Genomic DNA, 26,411 nt, shown 5'->3' on the forward strand with positions numbered 1-26,411 from the left:
CCTTCAAGATTTTTATGGAAGAAAGGGCAAAAAAGCCCAACTGAGCAATGCATGTGACTAGCTTCTCCTTTCAGGAGATGTTATGAAAATGTTTTAAAACGGCTATTCTATGAAGTATGAGGATTTTCAATACTTACCCATTACCCATTAATAAGTAGATTATTTTCAATTACTACATATAACATAATTTATGAACTATATTTGTATTTCTTTATATGTGTCAAATACTTTGGTTGTTACCAGCACTGGTGTGAATTTTATGTTACATAACCTCATTAGAAGTATATTTACTGAGAAAAAGATTAACTTGTTCAATACTACAATTTTCCTTGCTGTATATGAGCATCTTGTCTACACAGTAGGCAGATAGAAAGGCAAAACATTTGTGGATGTAGCTGAAACCAATGTGCATTTATAGATTAGAAAGAAGCTTTTAGGAGACAGAGAACGGGGGAGGCATTAGCAGAACTGCTTGCTTCATTCTATTGCCCTAAAGTCATTGTACAGTAGTGAAATGCTGCAGATAGTTCCAAGAGGCTACAATATTCAAACGAAATTTCAAAACATGGTTTCAAATAATTTTAGGTTTCAGTCTGCAGTCACACCTGCCATCAGGCACCACACAACCAAACAAAGATGCTGCCAAAAGAGAATTTTGTTTAAAGATTTCATGTGCTTTACTTATTTCATTTTTGTTTCTGTTTTTTTCAGGGGGGTTAGCATCACAAAGCCATCTGACTATCACAATCTGTCATTTGTTTTTGCACCAGAGTAATCAGAAGGAAGTCGCAATGAGAACAAATACAGAATTACCAGCACAGATGCTGAAAGCTAAAGCACGCCCCATACTGTTACAGGGTGGATACTGCCAGTCGTGTGGGAGGCCTGCTATTGTCATGTTTGCACAAAAGGTAAAATCTATTTAAACAAATTAGGACTGTAAATTCACAAGATTCATAAAAACTAATAACTTTTTTCCACATTACTCGTCGCTTGTAGAGAAGCAGGGGCTGTTGGGGGTGTGTGGGCGAAGCGGGGCGAGAGGGCTGTTCAACGACAGAAAATGTCAGTGATTTTTTTCCATTCGAGCTGCATATGATTATCATTGTGAAACGGACCACCCCTGGGGATGAAAACAAACGAAGCAAAGAGCAAAGAGAAAAGACAGCTAATTTCAAGTCAAAATAAATGCAATGTTTGCTCATTAAGCGTGAGGATGGTGGGGAAACCTCTCAGCCCCCTGCATTTCGCCACCCTTGAAAATAAAGCTGTGACACTTTGTGAAAGCGGATTCTGTTCAGCTGGTGGGACCTCATAAGACTGCTAAAGCAACGCGTAATTAAGACCGGGTATCTATTAAATCTACAGCAGGTCAGGAGCTGCTGGGATACGAATGATAAACAGGAAATCAGCAGGTTCGGATGGCGATAAGAAGGAGCAATAAGAAGGAGCAGAAGTGTAATAACATACACAGCAGTGAAGCCAAATTGTTTAAATCATGTAGACTTGTTACTAGAGTAGTCATTTACAATACAGCAGTACAAGCATTCAATTAAATATCCAAAAGAAGCATCAAGAGAAGGAGTTTGCATGCTCCCATGCACTGCATCTGGTTTAGTGGAACAAAATTAAACAGAATAAATCACAAGATCTTAGCTGCATACTAATTAGTGTTTTACCCATGGGAAAACTTTGCCCCCTGCACCACCCCCAGCTAATAGCATGTGGTCATGATTGTGTGTATGAGTTGGAAGTCACCTTCTCCGCCCCTGCGTCACCCATCAGTGGAGGCTGGTGTGTGTTAGCTTGTACTTAATTGCAAAATGCAGAGGCAGGAGTCCATGTGAATTCCTCAGGGAGGGAAATTGAATCTGAAAACATTTCACCTTTATCGAGTGTCTTGTTGTTGATCACCAGTGTTGCAAGTGGAACATTAGAGGGGAATTAGCATTCAGCAAGTATGCAGTGCAGTGTTGGGAGGTGAGAGGAGATCATCTGCATGAGAAAAGAGAAGGAAAGAAGGAGATAAGGTGTTCTTTTACCTTTCTGATGGCCTCGACCAAGCGTCACAAAGCCAGAGGAGATGAAGTTGTGAAGGTCACCACCTCCGCTGCTCCGGATGCTCTCTTTCCCATAGTGGAGACCTGGTCCCAGATGCAAGATCACCACACATAAGCATGGAAAACCATTCAGGCGAACACACACAAAAATAAATGCAGAGAAAAAGGCTTTATTAGTTCTGACCAGTAAGCATATGAATTTTTAACTTAGCTAAAGCAGTGTGGTGTCTTACATTTAGGTTAGAATCAGACTCAGCACTGAAACAGAATGGGTTAAATTTCTGAATGAGGTTCAGTAAACCATTTAATGATCAGTTCTCTAAATAAACTTGCAATTCAGATACTCTTTCAGGTTTTTAAAGGTTTTTAAAATGACATGTTTTAGAGCTGGAAGCATGACTTTTAAAGGATGAAAGCATTTGGCAGGCTGAGATAGTGTGAAGAAACTGCTTGAAAGCAAAATTTATGGGATGTCTTTCTTTTTGTATATCTTTTATTTATTCTGCTATCTACTAAAATGATAAGTCGCATGACTATCCGATAGTGAATAGTTTGTGTTAAAGGTCCTGGTCTTGGGGTAAGGACTTTCAGATTACCCCAGGATTGTTGAGGGTTGAGGCTATGTGGTGAGGAATGATAATTGGTGGACCCTTTATTGTAGTGTTCTGAATTTCGTTCACCTGGCTTATTTAGGACCCACATGTTGTTGTTGTTTTCAATTTTATATGAGATTCATCTTTAAGCGTACCTTTTGTGATCAAGACATCTTTGGGTGATCATTAGCCTTCTTTCCCTTGCATGTCGTTGGGTTTCAATTACAATATGGTACAACACTACACATAAAAAAGCCAACTGTGCCACTTTTTATTGCTTTATAATTTTTTATTTCATTCAGAGACTTCATTCAAAGTCATTCAATGTGTTATTCCCTCCTTTCCCTACACTATTGCTCCTAAACCATTCATGTTAAGGTCTACAGACATCCCAATAGTTTAAGTGGTGTAGGTGGATGAAGATTTTCTTGGTCTTAAAAACATAAATTCTTAGAGACACACTGGGACAAAAGCTTCACTAACAAAACAGTCATACATGTAGGTAGCTGGTAACTGTTGTTTTAGTGTGATGTATCCCAGTGTATAACTTTTGATATTCCATCCATCCATCTCAGCCATCTCAGCCATCTCTTGTGAAAAACACCAAGTCCGTTAAAGTCTATTGGTTCAGACAGAAATTTTTCACCAAATCGGAGGTGATATTTATCCAGTTTTGAACCATTTCATCATGGTTAGAGAAGATTGCTCTGTATCACACAGGGTTAGATGTTGCTTCTTCTCCTAATTAAAAAAAGACCTCTCACAGCAGGAAGGGTAGAATGAGAAGGTTCTTAAAGAGATATCAGAAGCTGCATTGGTAGTAGAAGATCACAGCTTTATAAAAATCAGAGATCAAAAATTCACCACAAATCTCTTATAGGTGCATCTCTGAACAGCATCTCTATCCTTTTAATATAAACCAGCATACTGGACCATAATATCCACAACATGAAATGTAATTAATGAGGGAAGTTATGTTTGAGGAGATTAACAAAGCAATTATGTTTATCGGTTCAAATCTTGCCTGTAAAGATTGTCAAATGTTTTGACTATTTTCACTTTGTTTACCCTTACCCAGATTTCAAACGGAGAATTTCCCCGTGGTGTCATTTCTATTAGGCACAAATAAAGGAGGAATGGTTGATATGTGAACCATACAGACAAACACTGTGGACTGTTTCTGAGGGAAAAAAAGTCTGAAAAGCAATATGTTTCCACCGCCCACATACCAATGCACTTTGAACTCAATCACACCTCTCAGCACATTGCTTTTATGGCTGCAGATAAGAGTATCTGCTGGGGTTATATTTCCCATTCAATCATACAAGCAATTTTGTGTCTGACACAAACACATGCTATTGTTGTTTCCCTTTGTCACCTTTGTCACTGATAGCCACCCCTTCACCCCCCCCGCAACCAAATGTGACAACCCCTCAATCTGAAAGACCCCCTAAAGAGCAGTCTTCCCTGTCGTTTCATCAACCTGCTCCCATCTCCAGCTCATTAAGCTGAGGCGGCATGAAGGGTCTGCAGGGCAATGGCTGCGCATTATGAATTTATCGTCTCTGATACAAAGAAAATTGTGACTTCATATTCCTGCCACACTGTGGCTACAACAGGCTGAGAATTCATAAGGTAATAATTCTTTAATCAGCCTTTTCTAGACACTTACACTTCTGAATTACCTCCAAGAGAAGATACATTTGAATATTTACATAATTGCATTTTGACTAGAGCTGACTGTGATATTGTGTTGCTGAAGCTGGGGAGTGTGTGCAAATTCAAAGTCAGACAGGCCTTACCACAGCTAGGTGGAGTGAATTTAAATGGAACAATATATCATTTATTGCGAAATCAGATGCAGATGCCAGATGCTGTTAGAATGGACAAGAAACTGTGTGCAGGACTCTAAAATCTTCATCTATGCACTTTTTTGTTTTATGTGCTCAGGCACTTTCAGAGACGTAATTCCAACTTGGCAACCAGCCCTAACCATTTGCTTTTAATCCAACCCATGCCCTCTTGTGTTAATATTAGTGCATTGCAGCAAGTCCTGGTTCACTATAGGTCGTAATTAACCATATAGTACAAAGAGATGCTGATGCCTTAGCATCTGAATGCCACTTCTCACGAACATGTATACATTCACAGGGCCAAAGGTCCATCTGCATAATAAGGGGTAATAATGAGACGAAGGCCAGAAGACAATTAGGTTGGGTCTTTGTGATGCTGAGGTTTAACACAGGTGCACTCAGGGAGAAGCCTCAATTAAATATGTTGATGCAGTCAGCACAGAGACGTTATTTATAATTCTGGGTTGAAGATCATCCAGCCAATCAGGGGCCGGAGAGGTCACAGTCAGCACAGCGGAGATGTTATGGCAGGATTAATTGGCGGGAGATTGTGAGAAGAAGAAGAGGGGAGGTGATATGTGTGTGTGTGTGTGTGTGTGTGTGGGTGAAGCTGGGACACAACAGCTCACTGAATGTAATGCTAAAAGTGCCTTTTGGCAAATAGTTAAACTAATTATTGTCTGTGCATATGTTGTCTGGGTAAATAAAGGGAGCTACAATGTGTTAAAAAAAAGTGTACGAAAAAAATAATTAAAGAAAATGGGTGGAGAATGTACAGGACCTGAGGCAGGGATGGAAGCTCAACTCCCAGCAAGACAATGACCCAGGTATACAGCTGGGGCAATAATGGCATGGTTTAGATCAGTGGTTCTCATTTAACCACTTCAGCGAATGTTTAGTCTTCCAAGTACCACCATCTTTATGGACTTTTTAAAACAGCAGCAAAGTGTTATGTGGGTTTTTATCCATTGGTACAGCAGGACTGGTAGAATGATGTGGTATTATTATGTTGTTCATTTTCAGTTAGAAATGTACACTTCTGATTTTTCATAGGAAATCTTGGAAATCCGGTGGATTGTCACTAAGCCTGGCCTACTTTGATTTAAAATTTAGAGAGTCTTCTGACAATTTGTCAGATCTCCCAAACATGTTTAAAACGTAAAATTACAATCAGAAGGGAAATACAGGGTCATCTACTTGTATTAATAATAGCTGTTAATCTAGTCACTGAGCACATATAAGAGCAAATCCCAGTAGTTTACAAACTGTCAGCAGTACAGTTAGGTTTGATGTAATTCCCAAATTCATTTCTCTTTTGAGAAATCTCTGTTGAAGCAAAGGTAAATGTGCTTGTTTCCCTTATCTTGTTGACTGTTAGAGCTTCTTAGCTTGAGATCACACTTATTCTGTTCATATTTATCTTTAATAACCCCTATTCTTAACACCACTTAAGGTGCCAAGTATCCCTGGCAGTATTTGCCCACTAAAATGTCATTCTGTAGATGTACAAAACCTGTAAAGACATATTCCAAAAGACTTGCAGATGTAATGGCCCAGGGCGACTGAAAGAAATGCACAGTTTTCCATTTTTTTATCTTCAAAAAAAGCCTTTAAACATAGAACTTCCTTTTCTTTCCACTTCAACATAATAGGTTATTTTGTGTCTATCACAAACAATTCCAATCAAATACATGTACATTTGTGAGTACATGTGATAACATTCAAGTGCTGTGAATATTTTTGCGAGGCACTGTACATACACACTGTGGTTCTTTTTAAAAATATCTGAAGGTCATGTCAAAGCAGCTTAAGCGGCTGAAATGATTATTCGATCATGAAGACCTTTCATTGTCCACCACAGCTGACCTTTAAGCTCCAAAGTTTGCCCATCTCAAATGAAATTATCTGACTGCCCAAGACCCCAGCGTGCTGCACACCGTAAGCACTGAGGCAGATATAGACAGCTGCTGATGGGTGCTCAGCTGCCATGGGGGCACGCACTCTAACATCGTGATTCTGCTTACTCTCATACTTGTGATGCAGGGAAAATGGCCTCATAACTCATAATCCAATTTGCCTTTTTTGCAGAACGGCTCCATGGGAAGGATTGTTTTCTTTTTCTTGTTGTTGAGCAAAGCGAGACGGAGGAGAACAGCGACTCTCCGCGCTACCTGAAAACTATATTTCATCATTCTGGGCATTAGGAAAATGTCAGAGAGGAAACTAAGCAACACATTTAAAAAAAAATTTAACAGCAAAAAGAAAGGCAAATCTGTGTCTGTACTGTGCGGAAAATAAATCAACTTCATCTGAGGAGAGCCGTGAGCCAAACTGCATTACTTACTCAGTGAGCGGTTATTGTTTACTTTAACCAAAGGGGAACCACTGTTAAGTTATCTACTCCTCCCCATCAAGGTCCGCTTCTTGTTGTGGCTGCAGGGTGCTCTGTGTTTATACCCTGACCTAAAAGAGATTCTGAGCCCGACAACAACGCAGAGGGGATTTGAATAAAAATAGCAGCCCTTTGCGCTGGTATCATATTATGCTGTCTGCAGTTTTTTTTTTTTTTTTTTTGGCTATAGGCCCCAGTTTTTTGAAAGGAATATCTAGTTCTGAAAAAGCAAGGAAGTTTGTCACCAAGGGTACCATGTCACATAAGGCTTTCGATGGGAAAAAATAAATCAGTTTGTATTTTTAGATGTGAGCCTCCAAAAAAAATAGTTCCCGAGGACAAGAAAGGAAAAAATACTTTGGTAAGGATGTGATTACTGCTAAGAGCGACGGAGCATCTTCACATGCTGAGGATCAAAGGAAAAATGGATGTTATTCCCGCTCTAAACTGAAGCTGGTAGGATCCTCCTGGGCCCTTTAGCCACTTGCTTTATGAGGTCTCTCCACCTGATTTAAAAGCGCCTCGAAAAAGCCTCTGGATGTGAAGTGCCAAACTCATCAGTGATGACTCCATCTGAGGACCCTCTTCTTAAGAGGCCCGCCTCCTCTCTGTGTGCCAAATGCCCATTTAGGCGCGCATGAATATGCATTTTCTATGAGAGCGAGTGTGTACAGTGGGACTCCCAATTATTATGCACACATTAGGCACACTCTCGCCCCCACTGTCACTGGCTTTCATGTCCAAGCCTCTATGGTCCCTGACATGAGGGGTGCTGGGGTTTGGCCCAACTAGCTTTCACAAGCAGGCAGAATTCTCCAGGCAAAACAAAGCCGCAGATAGATGGCTCAAGCAACGCCTGACCTTTACTGACTATAAATACAAGCAAGGTTGAACAAAAGGCAGCCTGCCACGTGCAGCTCCATGTCAACCTCGCCCGCTCCAAGGCTGCCTAATGAACATTAGGAAAAGACTGATGTGGCAACAGATTGGACGGAGACACTAAGTGAATGAATGCAGACTAAAGTTGTAACAGAGCTCTATGAAAAATTCCAATGCAAGCATTTGAGAGTTGTGAATTTGAATCTTTTATTTAGCTGCCACTGCGCCAACATATTGAGCAACTGTTATAGGATGTCTTGTTCCTTAATTATAAAATTTTTGTTTGGCATCGTTGTGATATTAGTAGGTCTATTTCCATCATCTCAAACCACCAATCAGTGATTGAGATGCATTATCAAAAGAATACAGCACTGAACATGAGAACATTATACCCAGTGTGGTTTGGCGTTTTAAATGTTAATATCCTTTAGAGTCCTTAAATCCTAAATCCTTCTCACTCTGGATACTGCTACTTTTTTTCATGAGTGCAAACTACATCCTGGGTTAAATATGAGATGGCTAGAAGTACACCGTAAAAAAAAAACAACAACTTGCCAGTTAGGCCCCAACAGTCAAGCACCCACAAGGAATTTTGATGTAATGTGGTACACATGCTAATCAGCTATCAATCTGTAAATAATTTTATTTCTGAAGAGCTTGCATGTCCAATAGGGCACCATACAAAAGGAGTGGTGCCATCACAAGTTGAAATATTATAGAATGATGCAAACGCTTCACACCATAATATGAAGGTCATCAAACACAGAGGATACCCTGTAGATACTGTACATTAGACAGCAATACCAGCACTTCTAATGAGTTTGGTAGGGGTTATATTGTGGGTTTGGTCAAGTGGTTGTATTGTGTACGATTGTGTGACTAATCCTCTTTATAATATGACTTAAAAGACATTTATGGTTGCTTTGGTGTAACCGTTGTTACCAAAATACGGCAACTCTTCAATCTGCATAATTGATAGCAATGCCAGATCTAATGCCAGTTGTAGATGAGCGAGCTTCTTGTGAGTGAATTCATTCATATGTTCATCACTGTTCTGCATAGGTAGCAAAATATGTTTTAATCAAACTGTGTGCTTAACTAGGATTTTCAGTGTTAAATTAAGATTAAAATAATTAGGCAATTTAACTTTTTATTCAAATAATATTGCCAGTCCAATATAATGACACTCACTTCAGGTTGCTTGATGTTATTCTTTACTTATTGGGCATGTCTAGAGTTTGAGGCTGTTTTTGTTGTGGAGCTTTATTTTTTGACGATCGAAGCTACTTCTTAATTGGACATGATACCAGTACCAAGGTATATCAAGGTTTCAAATTTTTATGTTCTCAAATACACTAAAATGTTACCATTTCTATGGTTTAAAGCAGGGACATCAGTATCCAATCCCAGGCATAGGCTCAGGTCATCATGGCTATTTTTAATGATCAGGATCCGGAGTCTCTGATGAAACATAGCTCCTAATATCTGTTGCAGAACTGCTGTCTGGGATTATTTCAGCCGTACCCCCCGGCAAGAAAGGAAAAGTTTTGAGTTTTTCTGTATTTTTTACCCCTGAAAATTACTATAATGGACAGGCTGCTGCGGTTCGTCAGGCTTTGTCTGAGTGTGACCTGCCATGTCCCTGTGAGCTCAGGTGTACAGCTCCCATTTTAAGAGAGATGTTCTGGTCATTTAGTTTTACAACTTAGAAAAAAAAACACCAATTTTCTGAACTAGTAGAGGGACTTTTTCTGTAAGTTTAGTCCACACATCCTTAACTGGAACTGTGCTAATATATGTTACAAGTTGAATTATATATACATTGAATGTAAGCAGGGAGTAAACCCGCTAACATTGGCTTTACACTTTAACAAAGTGCCTTGGATTTAAACATCACCTGACTGCACACTGCCAGTCAGCAGTCAGTAACAGATGGGCATGTTTCCCTCGCTTACAAAAAAGACAGTTTGGAAATATCTGCCACTCACAGTAATGGTGTGGAAGCTAAAGGAAACCCACCCATTTCTACCCAGGTATTGTTTGAGCAGCAATAGGAATTGTTGTTGTTTTTCTCTTTTCAATAAAAGCAATTAAAAGATATCAGGCATTTTACTTCTAAGGATTTGTGTAAAAACACTAATGACATTAATCAAGATTATCATACTGCAAGTAGCCCAAGCCTTCCCCCAACTTAAATGATTAAAAAAACAAACTTAAGTTACCTTGGTTTGCAAATATCTCCTTCAGTTATTTTAAATTTGAGCTATAAGGGGATTTTTACAACAGACATTTATCTCAGAATAGAGCCATCTAGTTCCCCATTTTTATCTCCACCAGCCTTCAGGTTACCCACCATTTCATGCCAGCTGCCATGCAGAAAATCAAAACATTTTTACTCTTGCATTTATTTTCATTACTAACTGCAATTTATCCCTGCAGTAATGTCTCACTTTACTTCTGAAATTAATGAGCTAATAATAATGCTCTTTCAACACTTTGGAGTTTTATGTCTAACAAATCTGACTTTAGATTGGCTATGTTCAGTTTTATTCCTGTTGGAGGACAGAACTGTTGTCATTACCTGCATCATCAATCACAATAGCGGCTCTTCCATAAAAAAATAACAGTCAGAGAAAAGAGGCCCACATAAGCAACAGTTCCAAACATTAGCCTAAATGAAAAAATGACAGAGTGTCAAGGAGTTCCAGGTTTATGAAGCTGATTCTGATAGATGGATTCCCGCATGTTAACAACCTTAGCCAAGTTAAAGGTTGCAACAGGAATGTACCCTGAAAGAGGAATCAGTATACAGGTCCTTCTTAAAATATTAGCATATTGTGATAAAGTTCATTATTTTCCATAATATCATGATGAAAATTGAACATTCATATATTTTAGATTCATTGCACACTAACTGAAATATTTCAGGTCTTTTATTGTCTTAATACGGATGATTTTGGCATACAGCTCATGAAAACCCAAAATTCCTATCTCACAAAATTAGCATATTTCATCCAACCAATAAAAGAAAAGTGTTTTTAATACAAAAAACGTCAACCTTCAAATAATCATGTACAGTTATGCACTCAATACTTGGTCGGGAATCCTTTGGCAGAAGTGACTGCTTCAATGCGGCGTGGCATGGAGGCAATCAGCCTGTGGCACTGCTGAGGTCTTATGGAGGCCCAGGATGCTTCGATAGCGGCCTTTAGCTCATCCAGAGTGTTGGGGGGTCTTGAGTCTCTCAACGTTCTCTTCACAATATCCCACAGATTCTCTATGGGGTTCAGGTCAGGAGAGTTGGCAGGCCAATTGAGCACAGTGATACCATGGTCAGTAAACCATTTACCAGTGGTTTTGGCACTGTGAGCAGGTGCCAGGTCGTGCTGAAAAATGAAATCTTCATCTCCATAAAGCTTTTCAGCAGATGGAAGCATGAAGTGCTCCAAAATCTCCTGATAGCTAGCTGCATTGACCCTACCCTTGATAAAACACAGTGGACCAACAACAGCAGCTGACACAGCACCCCACACCATCACTGACTGTGGGTACTTGACACTGGACTTCTGGCATTTTGGCATTTCCTTCTGCCCAGTCTTCCTCCAGACTCTGGCACCTTGATTTCCGAATGACATGCAGAATTTGCTTTCATCCGAAAAACGTACTTTGGACCACTGAGCAACAGTCCAGTGCTGCTTCTCTGTAGCCCAGGTCAGGCGCTTCTGCCGCTGTTTCTGGTTCAAAAGTGGCTTGACCTGGGGAATGCGGCACCTGCAGCCCATTTCCTGCACACGCCTGTGCACGGTGGCTCTGGATGTTTCTACTCCAGACTCAGTCCACTGCTTCCGCAGGTCCCCCAAGGTCTGGAATCAGCCCTTCTCCACAATCTCCCTCAGGGTCCGGTCACCTCTTCTCGTTGTGCAGCGTTTTCTGCCACACTTTTTCCTTCCCACAGACTTCCCACTGAGGTGCCTTGATACAGCACTCTGGGAACAGCCTATTCGTTCAAAAATTTCTTTCTGTGTCTTACCCTCTTGCTTGAGGGTGTCAATAGTGGCCTTCTGGACAGCAGTCAGGTCGGCAGTCTTACCCATGATTGGGGTTTTGAGTGATGAACCAGGCTGGGAGTTTTAAAGGCCTCAGGAATCTTTTGCAGGTGTTTAGAGTTAACTCGTTGATTCAGATGATTAGGTTCATAGCTCGTTTAGAGACCCTTTTAATGATATGCTAATTTTGTGAGATAGGAATTTTGGGTTTTCATGAGCTGTATGCCAAAATCATCCGTATTAAGACAATAAAAGACCTGAAATATTTCAGTTAGTGTGCAATGAATCTAAAATATATGAATGTTAAATTTTCATCATGAAATTATGGAAAATGATGAACTTTATCACAATATGCTAATATTTTGAGAAGGACCTGTATATATCAGTTTTCATATGTTAGATTTGCATTGGACGACAAAGCTTTACAACAAATCTGTGGTGTTTTTGAGCAATGTGGCTCATCACTCAGGGCAACTCTCGCTCAAGGGGCAGCAGTACCACTCAAAACAAGTTGTTTAGTTTTCTATTGCTAAGTTCCAAGTTCAGTCAATTGGGATTGGTCGCCAGTCTGTGTTTTGGTTACAGTGTTAAGAGCTGTAAGAAAATAGGGCCACAGACTGCAGGAGGATACTGATGGAATTTAATTTGAGGATGCCGATTCAGCTCTATATTAAATGGGTCTTTCAGTCTTCAGGGTAACATTTCTTTTTCTCTTCATAATCTGAACTAAGATGGTTCACATGTGAATTGGATTATTATCCACTGAACTGCTACTGCAACCAGTTAAACAGGGAATATGGGTTGCAAACCACCTTCAAAACTGCCAATTGGAGCTGTCATTGATGTTGGACAAGTCAGTATCTCAGGAAATTGTGTCAAAATGTGACAAACATTATTCAGTATATTTATGTTGTCTGGATAGTAATTTGGGAAGGACAACATGATAAATTTGTTGCAAATACCAACTAATCACCCTCAGTCTGTTTACTTTAACAGCTGGAAAATCAACCCCTCTAGTTTTCCTCATTCTGCACATTTAAGTCTCACGCATTCCTGTTTTTTTTTTCCATCTCACCAGCTGCTTTGTAATATCTCATTATTCTCCATCTATGTGTTTGCCTCTCTTCATCTGATAACACCTGCCTCGCCTAAGAACTTGATGCCTCCGTCACCAATGACGACTAGCTTCCTGGACCTCATGTGTTCTCCATACTGAAATAATTTTTTGGGGGGGCGTTTTTAGCGTTTGATGCTCCCTGTCTGCTCTCAGAATTGCTAGGTTAAATCACACCGAGCCGCCTGGCTCCCATTCACCCACTGACTGAGTGAGAGAGTTTGTCACTTCCAGCCTGTCAGAGTCTGTGAAGCCCTCACTACCCTGCCAGCCTGTCATTATCTCCAGTAACGGGGCTCCTTCTTTTTTTTTCACCCCCTCACTGCTGCTCTTTCTCTTCGCACTTCTCTTTCACTGTAATCAGATGATTACAGGATGTTTCCATCAGAGATTATACTGGTGAAAAGGTGAGAAAAGTTTTTTATGGTGAGAAAAGAAATTCTACAAAGGGACAATAAACATACTGTAAAGCGAAAGGTATAGAGTTACAAAGAAATATAAACCTCTGAAATGTTGTAATAACACATCAAAATTCATATGTGGAAAGCTTCAGCATTTTCAGTGCAAAGTGGAGATGTACCGATAAATTGACAAATGACCAGAATCATGCGGTTTTCTGCTTGATCAACCAGTCAGAAACCCTGAAATGTCATCTTTTTTCAGTCAGTGAATGCACCATACAAAACGACGCAAGGTTGTGCAAAACAGAAATACACCTGAATAGAGTACAGCAAAATTGCTCCGTTTTATCCTTTTGCACCTCCATCCTCTGACTGCATTGGAACATAGTGGATTTGGAAATGATTGGGGTCTTTTGGAAATCTCAACATAAAAGTGAGGGTCTATATTCTCTGGGGAATACACACAGAGAGTGCTGTTTATAGTTACAAATGGTACTTGTGCTAATTGCAAACATTACATGCTAAAGTTATGGAAATTGGCAAAAATTTATATCAGCAGATCAAACATTTACAAAAGCTGGAGATCAAAAATTGGCCTCAAAATTCTGATTGGTGCAACTCTAAAACATTTTACAGAAGAAGGTTAGCGCTTACCATGGTTGGATTTTGAGGAATGCACAGGAGTGTAGTGGTTCTTCGACAAGGTTCTGACGGGCGTGTTGTCTTTCGGCGAGCCGTTCATTGCTGCAAAATTCTCACAGTCATATTGGGAAATAGGAATGGGCCCCTGCTGCCTCAGAATATCTGCAAGGGCCCTGGAAAAGACAACACAAGAGCAACTGTTACACACAGGATTTAAAAAAAGGGTTCAGGTGTTTCAAAACTGATCTGCTACCTTTACTTTTCTTTTTCCTTTTTCTCACAACTGGGAACATGACAAAATTTAATTTGCAAGAGGAACAAACACTAGATGTGTGCACATCTAGCCTGATTGGGTTGAATTTGGATGTTTTTCAGATGGCACCAGGTGCATATAGAGGGCTGACGCCCTCGAGGGGGGCAGGGGGATGGAGGAGGCGGTGAGAGAAGCAATCATGATGAAAGAAAGTAAAATATATATATATTTATTTGTTTGCTCGCTCTGGTATGGCTTTTGGAAAAGAGGGGTGAAAAAAAGGAAATCTAATTACATCTGCAGAGCTGCAGCTCAAAGCTTTTGTACAACAAATGCATGAGCAATGTAACCTTTGCTTTTAAATTAATATTTCAGCCCCCTCCCCCTGCATGTCTGCAATCTTTCTCCTGCACTTTATTGAATGTGCAGCGGTGCATGCATGTCAGACGCCCTTGATGCAGCTCTAACGTTAACACTATCCATTATTCACAGTCTAAAAGCTGCTCGGGTGTTGAATAATGCATCCGATAAAAACTGTTCGGTGTCAGCATTGTTTTTGGATGTGGTCACAACATATAGGAAGATGCGTGAACCAGCCTTTCAACATGGCAAGTCTTCATCATGTGGAACGGCCATGTCAAGATGCGCACATGAACCCATTAGACAGAGGGTGGAGGCAGTGGGGGTGAAGGTTCAGAGCTAGCTGTTGAGGTACGATGTTTGACAGCTGCCCGCCCTGAGTTGTCTGCCTCAAGAGCTAAGTACCTGGGCTGGTTTGGGATCAAGACATGTAAGGTGCAACATACAATATGAATGTTAGGTGTTAATTCCTGCAAAACAGATGTGCACCAACACACACTTCCATCAGCCTGTGACAGCTGTCTTTCAACTCATTTGCAATTATTTCATGGCTTTTGATTCTTTAGGATTTAATGCCTGCAGCAAGTCTTACAGAATCTCCTGGTTTCAGATAACAATCACCTTATTAACAGATTAACTGTCAGCCTCATTTCCATTTTTCCAATGTGGTTCTTTATTAAATGTGACACTATACTGACCTTTGCTTTCCCTGCTGACAGGTTTATAATAAATGTAAAAGTTTAAGTAATGTTTTCGTTTCTTTAATGAAAAATAAAGGGAAGGCTGTGGATTTATTTGAACTCACCTGTGAATGTTCATTTCCTGAGGTGGCTCTGTAGCTTTGTCATAAGCCACTTTAACCGACACACCCAGAACTATGATGAAGGCTATGACCCCGCAGGTGATGTAGACCGCGGTGTTGGTCTGATCCATGCTCAGTTCGTACGTGTCTATGGTTGGGGTGGGCGATGGGATGAACTCCTGCACCCAGTCCGGCGTCTGGTTGTTCCTGCAGGCATTCTGGTCCAGTCGATCCTTCTTGTACTCGCAGCAGAAGCGCAGGTAGCACGTCCCGCAGCAGTAACGGTGGTTCGTGTTGTTGCACTCGAACATCTTGTCATACTGGCCACTCACGTCGTAGTAGCCCAGGCAGGTGTCGTGGTCCCTGGCGGGCGCCGGCTGCGTAATCTTCAGCGGGACGACCGTGGGGACCACTGTGGCTTTAGGGGCTTTCCTGGGCGCGTGTTTAGGCTTTTTACTTGCCGTGGCTGCGCTCAGGACGCAGAGGGGGTCGAGATATATAAGCAGCAAGAGAATGTGCTTTATCCCCATGGCAGCACAAAAAGCTCTTCAAGGTCTATATGTTGAAAAAGACACTTTTAACTCTGGTAAAAAAACATAAAAAGGCTTAATTAGAGTCTTGCCCTGTTCCCTCAGTTTCCCGTGCAATCATTTTAATCACAGCTGAGCGCACACGGTCGTCAAGGGCATTCTCTGCTTTTATTATGCAATGGACACTCTAAAGCCCATTGCGGCGCATGCGAGAGCGGTGGCTACAGAATACCAGATCCCGGCAAGGACAGGAGCTGAGGGAAACCCGGGCTCTGCGCGCTCTCCTACGGCTGAGCTGTCCAAGGTGCTGAATCCTGGAGCCCCAGCCACTTCTGCTGGAGTCAAATTTAATCTATGGGGAGAACAAATACACCAAATGACTTCATTAGGGATTACCGTCACGTAACAAATAGCTCTTTATTGAATAAGTGTGCTTCTGCATGAGCCTGCATAACTTGACAATTGTACGCATGCTGGTGAGCTCGTGTTTTCAATTAAACAACACGACACCCACAAAGAACAATATAATCGAATACATTGATGTTATTTCGGTTAACTGAAGCCTGTCACTACAGCGCAAAACTAAGCAAGACAATAACTGTTACAGATTTCAGGTTCCAGTTTGGCTCAGCTAGTGCTTTCCGAGTCCTGTATTCAGAGTGGGAGGATGAAAAGCAGCCTACCTCTGTTTGGATCCCCGCTGGGGACTTGCTCTCTGTCTGGGTCTCCGAAAGTGTGGAGCACATCAGAGCTCCGAGCGGCTCTGTCACTCTCTCTCCCTTTTCTCCGCACTTCTTCTTTTCTCCCTCCCTCCGTCTCTTACATCACTTCAGTGCTGGCGTCAGAACTTAGCCAAGTATCGGCAAATCGCACCTCCCTCCTTGTTCCGCCTCCTCCTCGTGCTTCATAAAATAAACCCCGATTATTGGCATTAACGCGTCTAAATTACACGGCATTTCGCGAGTCTCTGGAGAACACGATGGCCACTCTCCACACACATCGTGCCGTTTATTTTTCCACACAGTCCTCTTAGTAGCTTCATATGTCATAAATTCAATAATGGTAGATAGAATTTCTATTTGGAAGTATAAATTTCCAAGTTTGGACTTGAAACTCAGAATCACGTCCCCAACCGTCTCTTTAAAATCCAATATGGCTGCGGATCTTAGAAAATAAAAAATAAAAAGTTGAGCAATTATGTTTATTCGCACCTAAATCAGGAACACACACTTACAATCTAAAATCTAATGGCGAGCTTGCTATTTTATTTCTTTTGTTTGTATAAAATGCAGAGACATGCATCTTGACATCTTCTGCTAATTAAGTAGAAAATCCTACTTGTTCTGCAACTTGTAACGTAAACATTATTAATGTTTTCTTAAAGTTTTGCTTTACTTTCCAAGTTGGAAAGATTAAGTGGACTTTCTACTAAAGTTGGAATTCTGACTTATAGACTTAGGTTTCAAAGCTAAACCTCCGTTCAAATACAATACGGCTGTCACACCTTCAAAACGTTGCACATAAATCTGTGGTCAGAGTTTTCATGAATTGCCCATTATCTAGTTATGAACATCTTTTGTTTGTGTATGGATGCTTAACTGCAGGGTTATTGGTACTATTGTTAGTAGATTGTATTGCTAATTAACTAGTCGCTGAGCACAACGATTAGAAAAGCTCACCTATTCCTAGTTGTAACTGGAAAACTATTGATGATGCTTCTCGACAGTTTGAATTTTTGAGGTCCTCATATGAATAAGATCAATTGGAACACCCCCTGAATTTATTTTTTGTTTCACTTGGGAAAACCTGGAGGTCTCTAACACTTTAAAATCTGATATGTTTAGCACACACAACTTATTGAAAAATTCTGAAATAAATAGTTTATTATATCTAAATCAGTGGCACACACCTATTATCCAACAGCTCTTAGTGAACATGTGTTTTACAGTATAAAATCAAGAAAAATACATTGTAGCAAGCTTGTTTTTCTAATTAAGTACGTACTAAGCACAGCAATTGGAAAATAACACTTGTTTTTGTTTAAGTAAAATTGGTTAAGGTTAACGGCACCTTCAATTATACTCAAAACTATCATCATCTGAAATGCCCCATAAAATCAGAATTTTGACATGGGATGTCTGAGGCCCCTTACCAGCCCCCACTTTACGTCCTATGTGGCTCTGCACATACAAAACCTAAATGACCTCGACTGAGGACGTTATCGGGCGGTGGAAGGAGTACTTCGAGGATCTCCTCAATCCTGCCATCACGCATTCCATGGTGGAAACAGAGGCTGGGGACTCGGGGTTGGACTCCTTCATCACCCTGAAGTCACCGAGGTGGTTAAAAAGCTCCGCGGTGGCAAGGCTTCGGGGGTGGATGAGATCCGCCCTGAGTACCTCAAATCTCTGGATGTTGTGGGGCTGTCATGGTTGACACGCCTCTTCAACATTGCGTAGAAGTCGGGGACAGTGCCTCTGGACTAACAGACTGGGGTTGTGGTCCCCCTTCATAAGAAGGGGGATCGGAGGGTGTGTTCCAACTAAAGCGGGAGATCGGCATGACCGAAAGAACGAGATCCCGGATACAAGCGGTTGAAATGAGCTTCCTCCGTAGGGTGGCCGGGCACTCCCTTAGAGATAGGGTGAGGAACTATCCGGGAGGGGCTCAGAGTAGAGCCGCTGCTCCGCCACATCCAGAGGAGCCAGTTGAGGTGGCTCGGGCATCTATACCGGATGCCTCCTGGACGCCTTCCTCGGGAGGTGTTCCAGGCACGTCCCACCGGGAGGAGGCCCAGGGGACGACCCAGGACACGCTGGAGGGACTATGTCTCTCGGCTGGCCTGGGAACGCCTTGGGCTCCACCCGGAGGAGCTGGAAGAGGTGTCTGGGGAGAGGGACGTCTGGGTGTCTCTGCTGAGTCTGCTGCCCCCGCGACCCGGTCCCGGATAAGCGGAAGACGATGATACGATAGTGCGATTTGAAATATATACTGCAGCTCCACTAATTAACAAACATTGATGATTTTCCAATCTGCAACAGGAACACTATTAATGGTATCTTTAATTAATACTCATAAGTCAGACACACAAAGCTATAACTTGGAACTTCAACTGGAACTCCTCCTATAGTGACAACAGCATAGTCACAATCAAACAGAATCTGCATTCCAGTGTGGCTCATTTGTCAGATTAAAAGTATCTTTTGAAAATAACAACCTTTAGGCAGGTATTAAACATACTTTTAAGTTAACATTTCTGTGTTAAACATATTTTTTCATTGATCTGATCAAATATTATAATCTTAATTGTCAAGCTTTCATTAGGTGTAAGCTAAAAATCTTATAATTAACAGGAATAAAGGCTTGAAAAACATCATTCTCTATATTTATAAATATGTGTCTTACTTAGTGAATTGAGTTAATGAAATAAATAAACTTGTTTTATTTATTGAATGGGTCAGCATTAATGGTCTTTTAATTTTGTAGTGAGAACCATCAAATCCTAAATTCCAAGTTGGTTAAACTATCTGGAACCTCAACTGTCTAAAATAAACCAGTATATGTTCCAACATGGCTGTTTCACCTTAAACCTAGTGATAGCTGGAGAAACAAATAGTTTATTATTTAATTTACATGAATGCTGCTTTGCATCTTATTAAGTCAGTCACAAACAGTACTGAACAACATTCATTTGTGAATATGTTCCTTTTGTCATGTAATGCCTAAAATGCAAAGAATCACATTTTAGCATGTACTGCTAAAAGAAGCTAGCCTCGGCATTGTGGATAGCAAGCATTTCCATTGCTTTTCTGTTTTCTAATCAGAACATGGTTATGTTGTGTTATGCATGTGACGTCTTTCAGATATGGAAGTCTTGAGGTTATTGGAAGGCAGTTTTACAGTTCACATAAGCTTGTGCAGGTGCCTTCCACCATGCCACAGTTGTCTCTCTGTATAGAGTTCTGCTCTTTCCTTTAATGTACTCATTATTACAGATAAGGTCACTCATGTTGGGTCTGTAGGCAAGCCAATGCACCTGGGGGATTGTGTTGAACTGATGGGGCTAAATTACAAGTGAAGAGTACACTAAGAGGAGCCAAAACCATGAGGCACTCTCCTCCACAAAGCTTTATTTGTTTTTCTTCGAAAGCCATGATCACTGGTGGAAGAAACGGATATTATATGAGGGTTTCTAAATAAAGACACTCACTAATTACCACACATTGAGCCAGCCAAAACAGGCAGCAGCAGGGCCAGATAATGACGATGTGACCTGCACACATAGCTCTTGGTGTTACTTGGTTGGAGCGTTAGATTGCACACCATATTTGCACACCCGACACTTCTCTGAACGCGACGGTATTGGTGTCTTGACAACAGCAGCTAAGAGAGAGGTGTGGAAGCCGCAGGGTGGGAGCGGGACCTTAAATCGCAGCTATATCCTCGGTTGGGGATGCATGCAACGTGACGAGCATACAGCACATTGTTAATGCCGTCTGTTTCAGGCTGGCGGGGAGGCTGTAATGATGTGGGCCAAAGGAACACAAGTAAAGATCAGAGGGGAGAGTGTTCGAGTGGAAGAGCCTGCAGAAATAGCCAGGAGGGAAAAGCAGCTGAAAGAAGACTGCTGGATATTTTGGGTTTTTCTCTTTTAGTGTAAACATCTAATTACAAACTTCAATTGATATATATTGTTAAATATGTCTGTTTTTGTGACTGATGTCTTAAGTTTGTCAAAATCTAAAATCAATACAAGCCTGTAATATTGTGGACACACTGCCATGGAAAGAGCAAATTCTGAGGGTTGTGACACATTTACTCACAGGAGCAATTTTTGCTTTATTAGAACTTATTGTACTGTAATTTCTGCTGCCAGCATAGAGCAAGCCGTACACTGGTGGCATAAAATTGTATAAGGATAGCGCACTCTTAAGGAGGAGACACTGATGGATGCTCTTGGACTTCCTCTTCTTCCCCTTCTGTTCTTTCAGCTTCAGTTTCAAAGTTTACAAAATGCAACATATCACTGCCAAAATGTTTCCCCGTGACTATAGTCCAGGGTGTGTAGAGCATTTTCATTGTTTTCTGATTCTTCTAAAAAACTGAATGAAGGATAAATTCAGCATAGGTTGCTCAACACAGACTACACAAGGTTCATGTTTAGCCGATTCCAGTTATACATTGCCTTGCTAAAATATTGAGGCCATTTGAACATTTTGTTGATGTTGTTACATTACAGAGACCAACTTCAACACTTTTCACTGGCACAGACCAAGGAAAACAAAATCCATATTTGTAGAAAGAAATAATATATAGTTTTTAAAATGTTTTACTTATGCAAATCTGAAAAAAATATAATACATTTGTTTTTAGCCTTGTTTAGTCTGTGTCTTCTAAATAAAATTCAGTGCAGCCAACTGCCTTCAGAAGTCACCTGATTTGTAAACAGAGTCGACCTGTGTGTTATTCAATCAATATAAATCCAGATGTTCTGCAAAGGTCTCAGAGACCTGTTAGAGAAAATCAGTGAACAAACAGCATCATGAAAACCAAAAGACTCAACAGACAGGTCAGGGAGAAAGTGATGGAAATGTTTAAAGCTGTGGTAGGTTAGAAAACAATATCCAAAATTCATAGAGCACAGGTCAATCATCATTTTCAAAATTTATGGCGTAAAGTACAACTGCAAACCTACCTAGACATCGTGGCAGGCTTGGGAAAGGAGAACATTAATTGGAGAAGCAGCTAAGTGGCCCATGGTATCTTTGAAGGAGCTGCATGGATCCATAGCTCAGGAAGAACCTGATGAAAGGACAACTTCTAGTTCTACATTCTACAATTCTGACCTTTATGGAGCTCCAAAAAGAAAGGGATTGTTGGCAGAAAGTCAAAATAAGACCTTTTTAAAGTTTGCCACAAGCAGTGTTGGGGCAAAGCAAACGTGGATAAAGGTGCTCTGGATAGAAGAGACCAAAATGTACCTTCTTAGCATACATACAGAAAACTGTGTGCAGCTGAAAACTAACAACAATCACCCTGAAAACACCACCCCTTACAGTAGAACATGGTGGCAGTATTATGAGGGTGTGTTTCTTCAGCAGGGACAGGGGAACTGGTTGGAGTTGATGGGAAGGTGGATGTAGCTAAATACAGGGCAATCCTAGAAGAAGACCTGTTGGAGGCAGCAAACAACTAGAGACTGGGGTGATCGTTCGCCTTCCAGCAGGACAACAACCTAAACATTCAGCCAGAGCTACAATGGGATTATTTGAATCTCATTCAAAACAAAGTGTTAAGAGTAATTCAGCCCAATCTGACTGAACTTGAGTTGTTGCAAAGAAGAATGGGCAAACATTTCAGCCTCTAGATGAAACAAAGCTGGCAGAGACATACAACTAAGTATCATAGTACAGGGGCTGTATACCCTTTAACCGTTTGTATATGCACCAGTTCTCCTTTTCAAAAAATTGTAAAACCATGTTTACTTTTTACATTTTATTTGTTATGTACTTCTTTGCGTTGTTCTCTGACATAAAATCTCAACAAAATACATAAAAAATGCTCAAGAGTTATGAATACTTTAGCAAGGCACCTTTAAGTGACAGATGCAGCAGAGAGAGCACGGGGATTATTTTAAACTTTCTTTCTATTCTTGTTCACTGCCCCAATGCTATTTGCACATATATACATAATAAAGAATCATTTTATATTATGATAGAGTGGGATATGAATTCTGGTCAATCCTACTTACAAATCACAATAAAATCATCGATACAGGGAGTTACGCCGGTCAGCTTGTAATTTTTATTGTCCAAAAATAGATTTAATAATCCTCCAGTGTTGTGTTGCAGCTGCTTCTGCTGCTCTCCGGTGTGCAAAATAACTTTAATTGGTTCCTTTTCTGTGGTCATCATTGCTTTAGACAAATATTTAGGGTAATAAAACCACAGGAGCAGATTAAGACAAGATACAAAGCAAGCAAGTTTTATATACTCATGTGAACAATTCCAGAGTATGCAGTGGCATGATTTAAAGGCCAACTCGCCTCATGTTTCACATCACTGCTGAATTGAGCATGATCTTTGTGTGTGTGTGTGTGTGTGTGTGTGTGTGTGTGTTGGCACAGGTAAAGCTTCTGCATTTGGACTGGAAGCACTGCACTCAGCTCATCAGGAGGTAAAAATGGGCTAATTAAAGCTGCTGTGTGCCACATGTCAGTGGTGACCTGCTCTGTGTGCAAATGAAAGCAGATTTGCCACAGCGTCCACGCTCAGATTGGCCAAATTAGGGATAAAATAAAGATTTAAACCATGTGCATCTTCTTCCTCAGCTTATTTGCTCGGCTCCCTTTGAGATCTTTGTGAATTATGTTTATTTAACATATTTCTATGGCTCCTTGAGATGTGTGAATGCCAGTGCTCACAGTAACAGTGAAATTATGCTTATTGGGGGGTTTTGATTGTGCAAAGATTCGGAATTTTTTTTTTATGTTCTTGTTATCATGTTTCTGTGCCTGCAGACACTACACAAGCTGACAACTTGTTTGGATCCTAAGTCCCAATATCAGTATGTCACAGTCCCAGATACGAGCAGATTTATTCTTCCCGCCATGCTGCACTCCTGATCCTTAGAAAAGAAGCAAAGCTGAAACTCTGGCTAAATGTGTTTTGCTTCTAACATTACAGCCTCATTTGTAGTTACAGTGCCCTGCAGAAGTATTCATACCCCTAATTATTAATTAAGGATAATTATTGAATTAATAATTATGAACAAATTATAGCCACAAACTTAATTTTGTTGGGATTTTATGTTAGACCATAACAAATAAGTGGTGTGCATTTGTTTTCAGCGGCTCCAAAGTCATGCAACTCTACAGGAGAAAGCCACCGCTCTTTACACTGCTCTTAAATAAAATCCAGAACAGTCCTTCAGAGTTCACCAATTAGAGTCCACTTATGTGTCAACCGCCACAGTCTAAAGTCTCTAAGAGGTTTTGTCTAGTATCTAAATCCTTCTAACTTCCAGTCAAATCTGACCAGCTTCTCTGTCCCTGCTAAAGAAAAGCATCTCCATAGGATGATGCTGCCACCACCAAGTTAAAGTTGGATGATATGATTTAGTGTTATCGTTGAAAGGTCAGAATATAAATGTGTGTCAAATTTTTAGATTTTGTTTTTGCTTATAGTCTTTTCCTTCCACTTTAGGTGAGTAGGGGATCCCAGAAGCAGAAGAGATAAGTGAATTGGTTGCAATGGTTGCTTACTGTCAGGTGAAGGTGTGGTTTGTCCAGAGGAGGACCGAGGTCCACAGGAGGGGTAGTTGTGTTGAGAGGGCGGCTCTCCTTTGATCTCCATTCCAGGTGGGGGTGTGCAATGTTGGAGGGTGGACAGTCAGAGATCAGAAGGAGCGGTGAGCTTTTTCCTCAAGGCAGAAGGTTCCCGGAGACTCTTAGTGAAAAAAAAAAACACAGTTAACTGTTCTAACTCACTGTGGACTAGGGTACAAGGCTTCTGAAGGGATATTTTCTGGATTTGGGTCTTCGGGGTCTGATCACACTGAGATGAAGAGCAGAGAAATTTTGGTAAGTAACAAGATCACAATAATTACATGGCAAGGTAAGTAGGTCCGATTACACCCTAGGCGAGATAACAATCTGACGCCTCCTTCAGGGACTCTGGCAGCTTATGAAATCTCTTGATGAGCCTTGATGTGGTCCTGCGGTGGTGCGTTGTGCCTGCCTTTAACCCCTGAATCCTGGTCACTGTAACCAGAAATGTCCAAGTTCTCCACAAAGGAGGAACGACCAGAAGTTAGGAGTCTATGTTTTTTGTTCTGAGGAGGCTGACTCGACCCAACTGCATGGGTTCCAGAGGAGAGCTGGAGACAAAGTGCTATGGAACCGGATCTGGCGACGTCACAATGGGTCTGAAATGATTTGGTTTTGGAGTTTTAGTTTTCTGGAGCCTTTTCTTATTACAGGTCCTTCTCAAAAAATTAGCATATTGTGATAAAGTTCATTATTTTCCATAATGTCATGATGAAAATTTAACATTCATATATTTTAGATTCATTGCACACTAACTGAAATATTTCAGGTCTTTTATTGTCTTAATACGGATGATTTTGGCATACAGCTCATGAAAACCCAAAATTCCTATCTCACAAAATTAGCATATCATTAAAAGGGTCTCTAAACGAGCTATGAACCTAATCATCTGAATCAACGAGTTAACTCTAAACACCTGCAAAAGATTCCTGAGGCCTTTAAAACTCCCAGCCTGGTTCATCACTCAAAACCCCAATCATGGGTAAGACTGCCGACCTGACTGCTGTCCAGAAGGCCACTATTGACACCCTCAAGCAAGAGGGGAAGACACAGAAAGAAATTTCTGAACGAATAGGCTGTTCCCAGAGTGCTGTATCAAGGCACCTCAGTGGGAAGTCTGTGGGAAGGAAAAAGTATGGCAGAAAACGCTGCACAATGAGAAGAGGTGACCGGACCCTGAGGAAGATTGTGGAGAAGGGCCGATTCCAGACCTTGGGGGACCTGCGGAACCAGTGGACTGAGTCTGGAGTAGAAACATCCAGAGCCACCGTGCACAGGCGTGTGCAGGAAATGGGCTACAGGTGCCGCATTCCCCAGTCCTGGGCTACAGAGAAGCAGCACTGGACTGTTGCTCAGTGGTCCAAAGTACTTTTTTCGGATGAAAGCAAATTCTGCATGTCATTCGGAAATCAAGGTGCCAGAGTCTGGAGGAAGACTGGGGAGAAGGAAATGCCAAAATGCCAGAAGTCCAGTGTCAAGTACCCACAGTCAGTGATGGTCTGGGGTGCCGTGTCAGCTGCTGGTGTTGGTCCACTGTGTTTTATCAAGGGCAGGGTCAATGCAGCTAGCTATCAGGAGATTTTGGAGCACTTCATGCTTCCATCTGCTGAAAAGCTTTATGGAGATGAAGATTTCATTTTTCAGCACGACCTGGCACCTGCTCACAGTGCCAAAACCACTGGTAAATGGTTTACTGACCATGGTATCACTGTGCTCAATTGGCCTGCCAACTCCCCTGACCTGAACCCCATAGAGAATCTGTGGGATATTGTGAAGAGAACGTTGAGAGACTCAAGACCCAACACTCTGGATGAGCTAAAGGCTGCTATCGAAGCATCCTGGGCCTCCATAAGACCTCAGTGCCACAGGCTGATTGCCTCCATGCCACGCCGCATTGAAGCAGTCATTTCTGCAAAAGGATTCCCGACCAAGTATTGAGTGCATAACTGTACATGATTATTTGAAGGTTGACGTTTTTTTGTATTAAAAACACTTTTCTTTTATTGGTCGGATGAAATATGCTAATTTTGTGAGATAGGAATTTTGGGTTTTCATGAGCTGTATGCCAAAATCATCCGTATTAAGACAATAAAAGACCTGAAATATTTCAGTTAGTGTGCAATGAATCTAAAATATATGAATGTTAAATTTTCATCATTA

The 26,411-nt window shown here is 41.1% G+C and overlaps 1 protein-coding gene across 11 annotated transcripts in view; it reads right to left on the reverse strand.

The window, feature by feature from the left end:
* The window catches only part of LOC124875241 (protein shisa-6), a 96,457-nt gene extending 79,705 nt beyond the window's left edge, over window positions 1–16,752 (reverse strand). For all 11 annotated transcript variants that reach the window (XM_047377272.1, XM_047377270.1, XM_047377269.1 and 8 more), the window contains exons 1-4: window positions 16,609–16,752; window positions 15,399–16,277; window positions 13,993–14,153; window positions 2,043–2,144 (exon numbers count right to left, since the gene is read on the reverse strand). In XM_047377272.1, coding sequence (XP_047233228.1) covers window positions 2,043–2,144; window positions 13,993–14,153; window positions 15,399–15,925 — 790 coding nt within the window. In that variant the 5' untranslated portion in view covers window positions 15,926–16,277; window positions 16,609–16,752. The remainder of the gene's footprint in view (window positions 1–2,042; window positions 2,145–13,992; window positions 14,154–15,398; window positions 16,278–16,608) is intronic.
* Window positions 16,753–26,411: the final 9,659 nt, after the last annotated feature.

Source organism: Girardinichthys multiradiatus, chromosome 10 (assembly GCF_021462225.1).
Source record: "Girardinichthys multiradiatus isolate DD_20200921_A chromosome 10, DD_fGirMul_XY1, whole genome shotgun sequence".
In the NCBI taxonomy this organism is placed as follows: Eukaryota; Metazoa; Chordata; class Actinopteri; order Cyprinodontiformes; family Goodeidae; genus Girardinichthys; species Girardinichthys multiradiatus.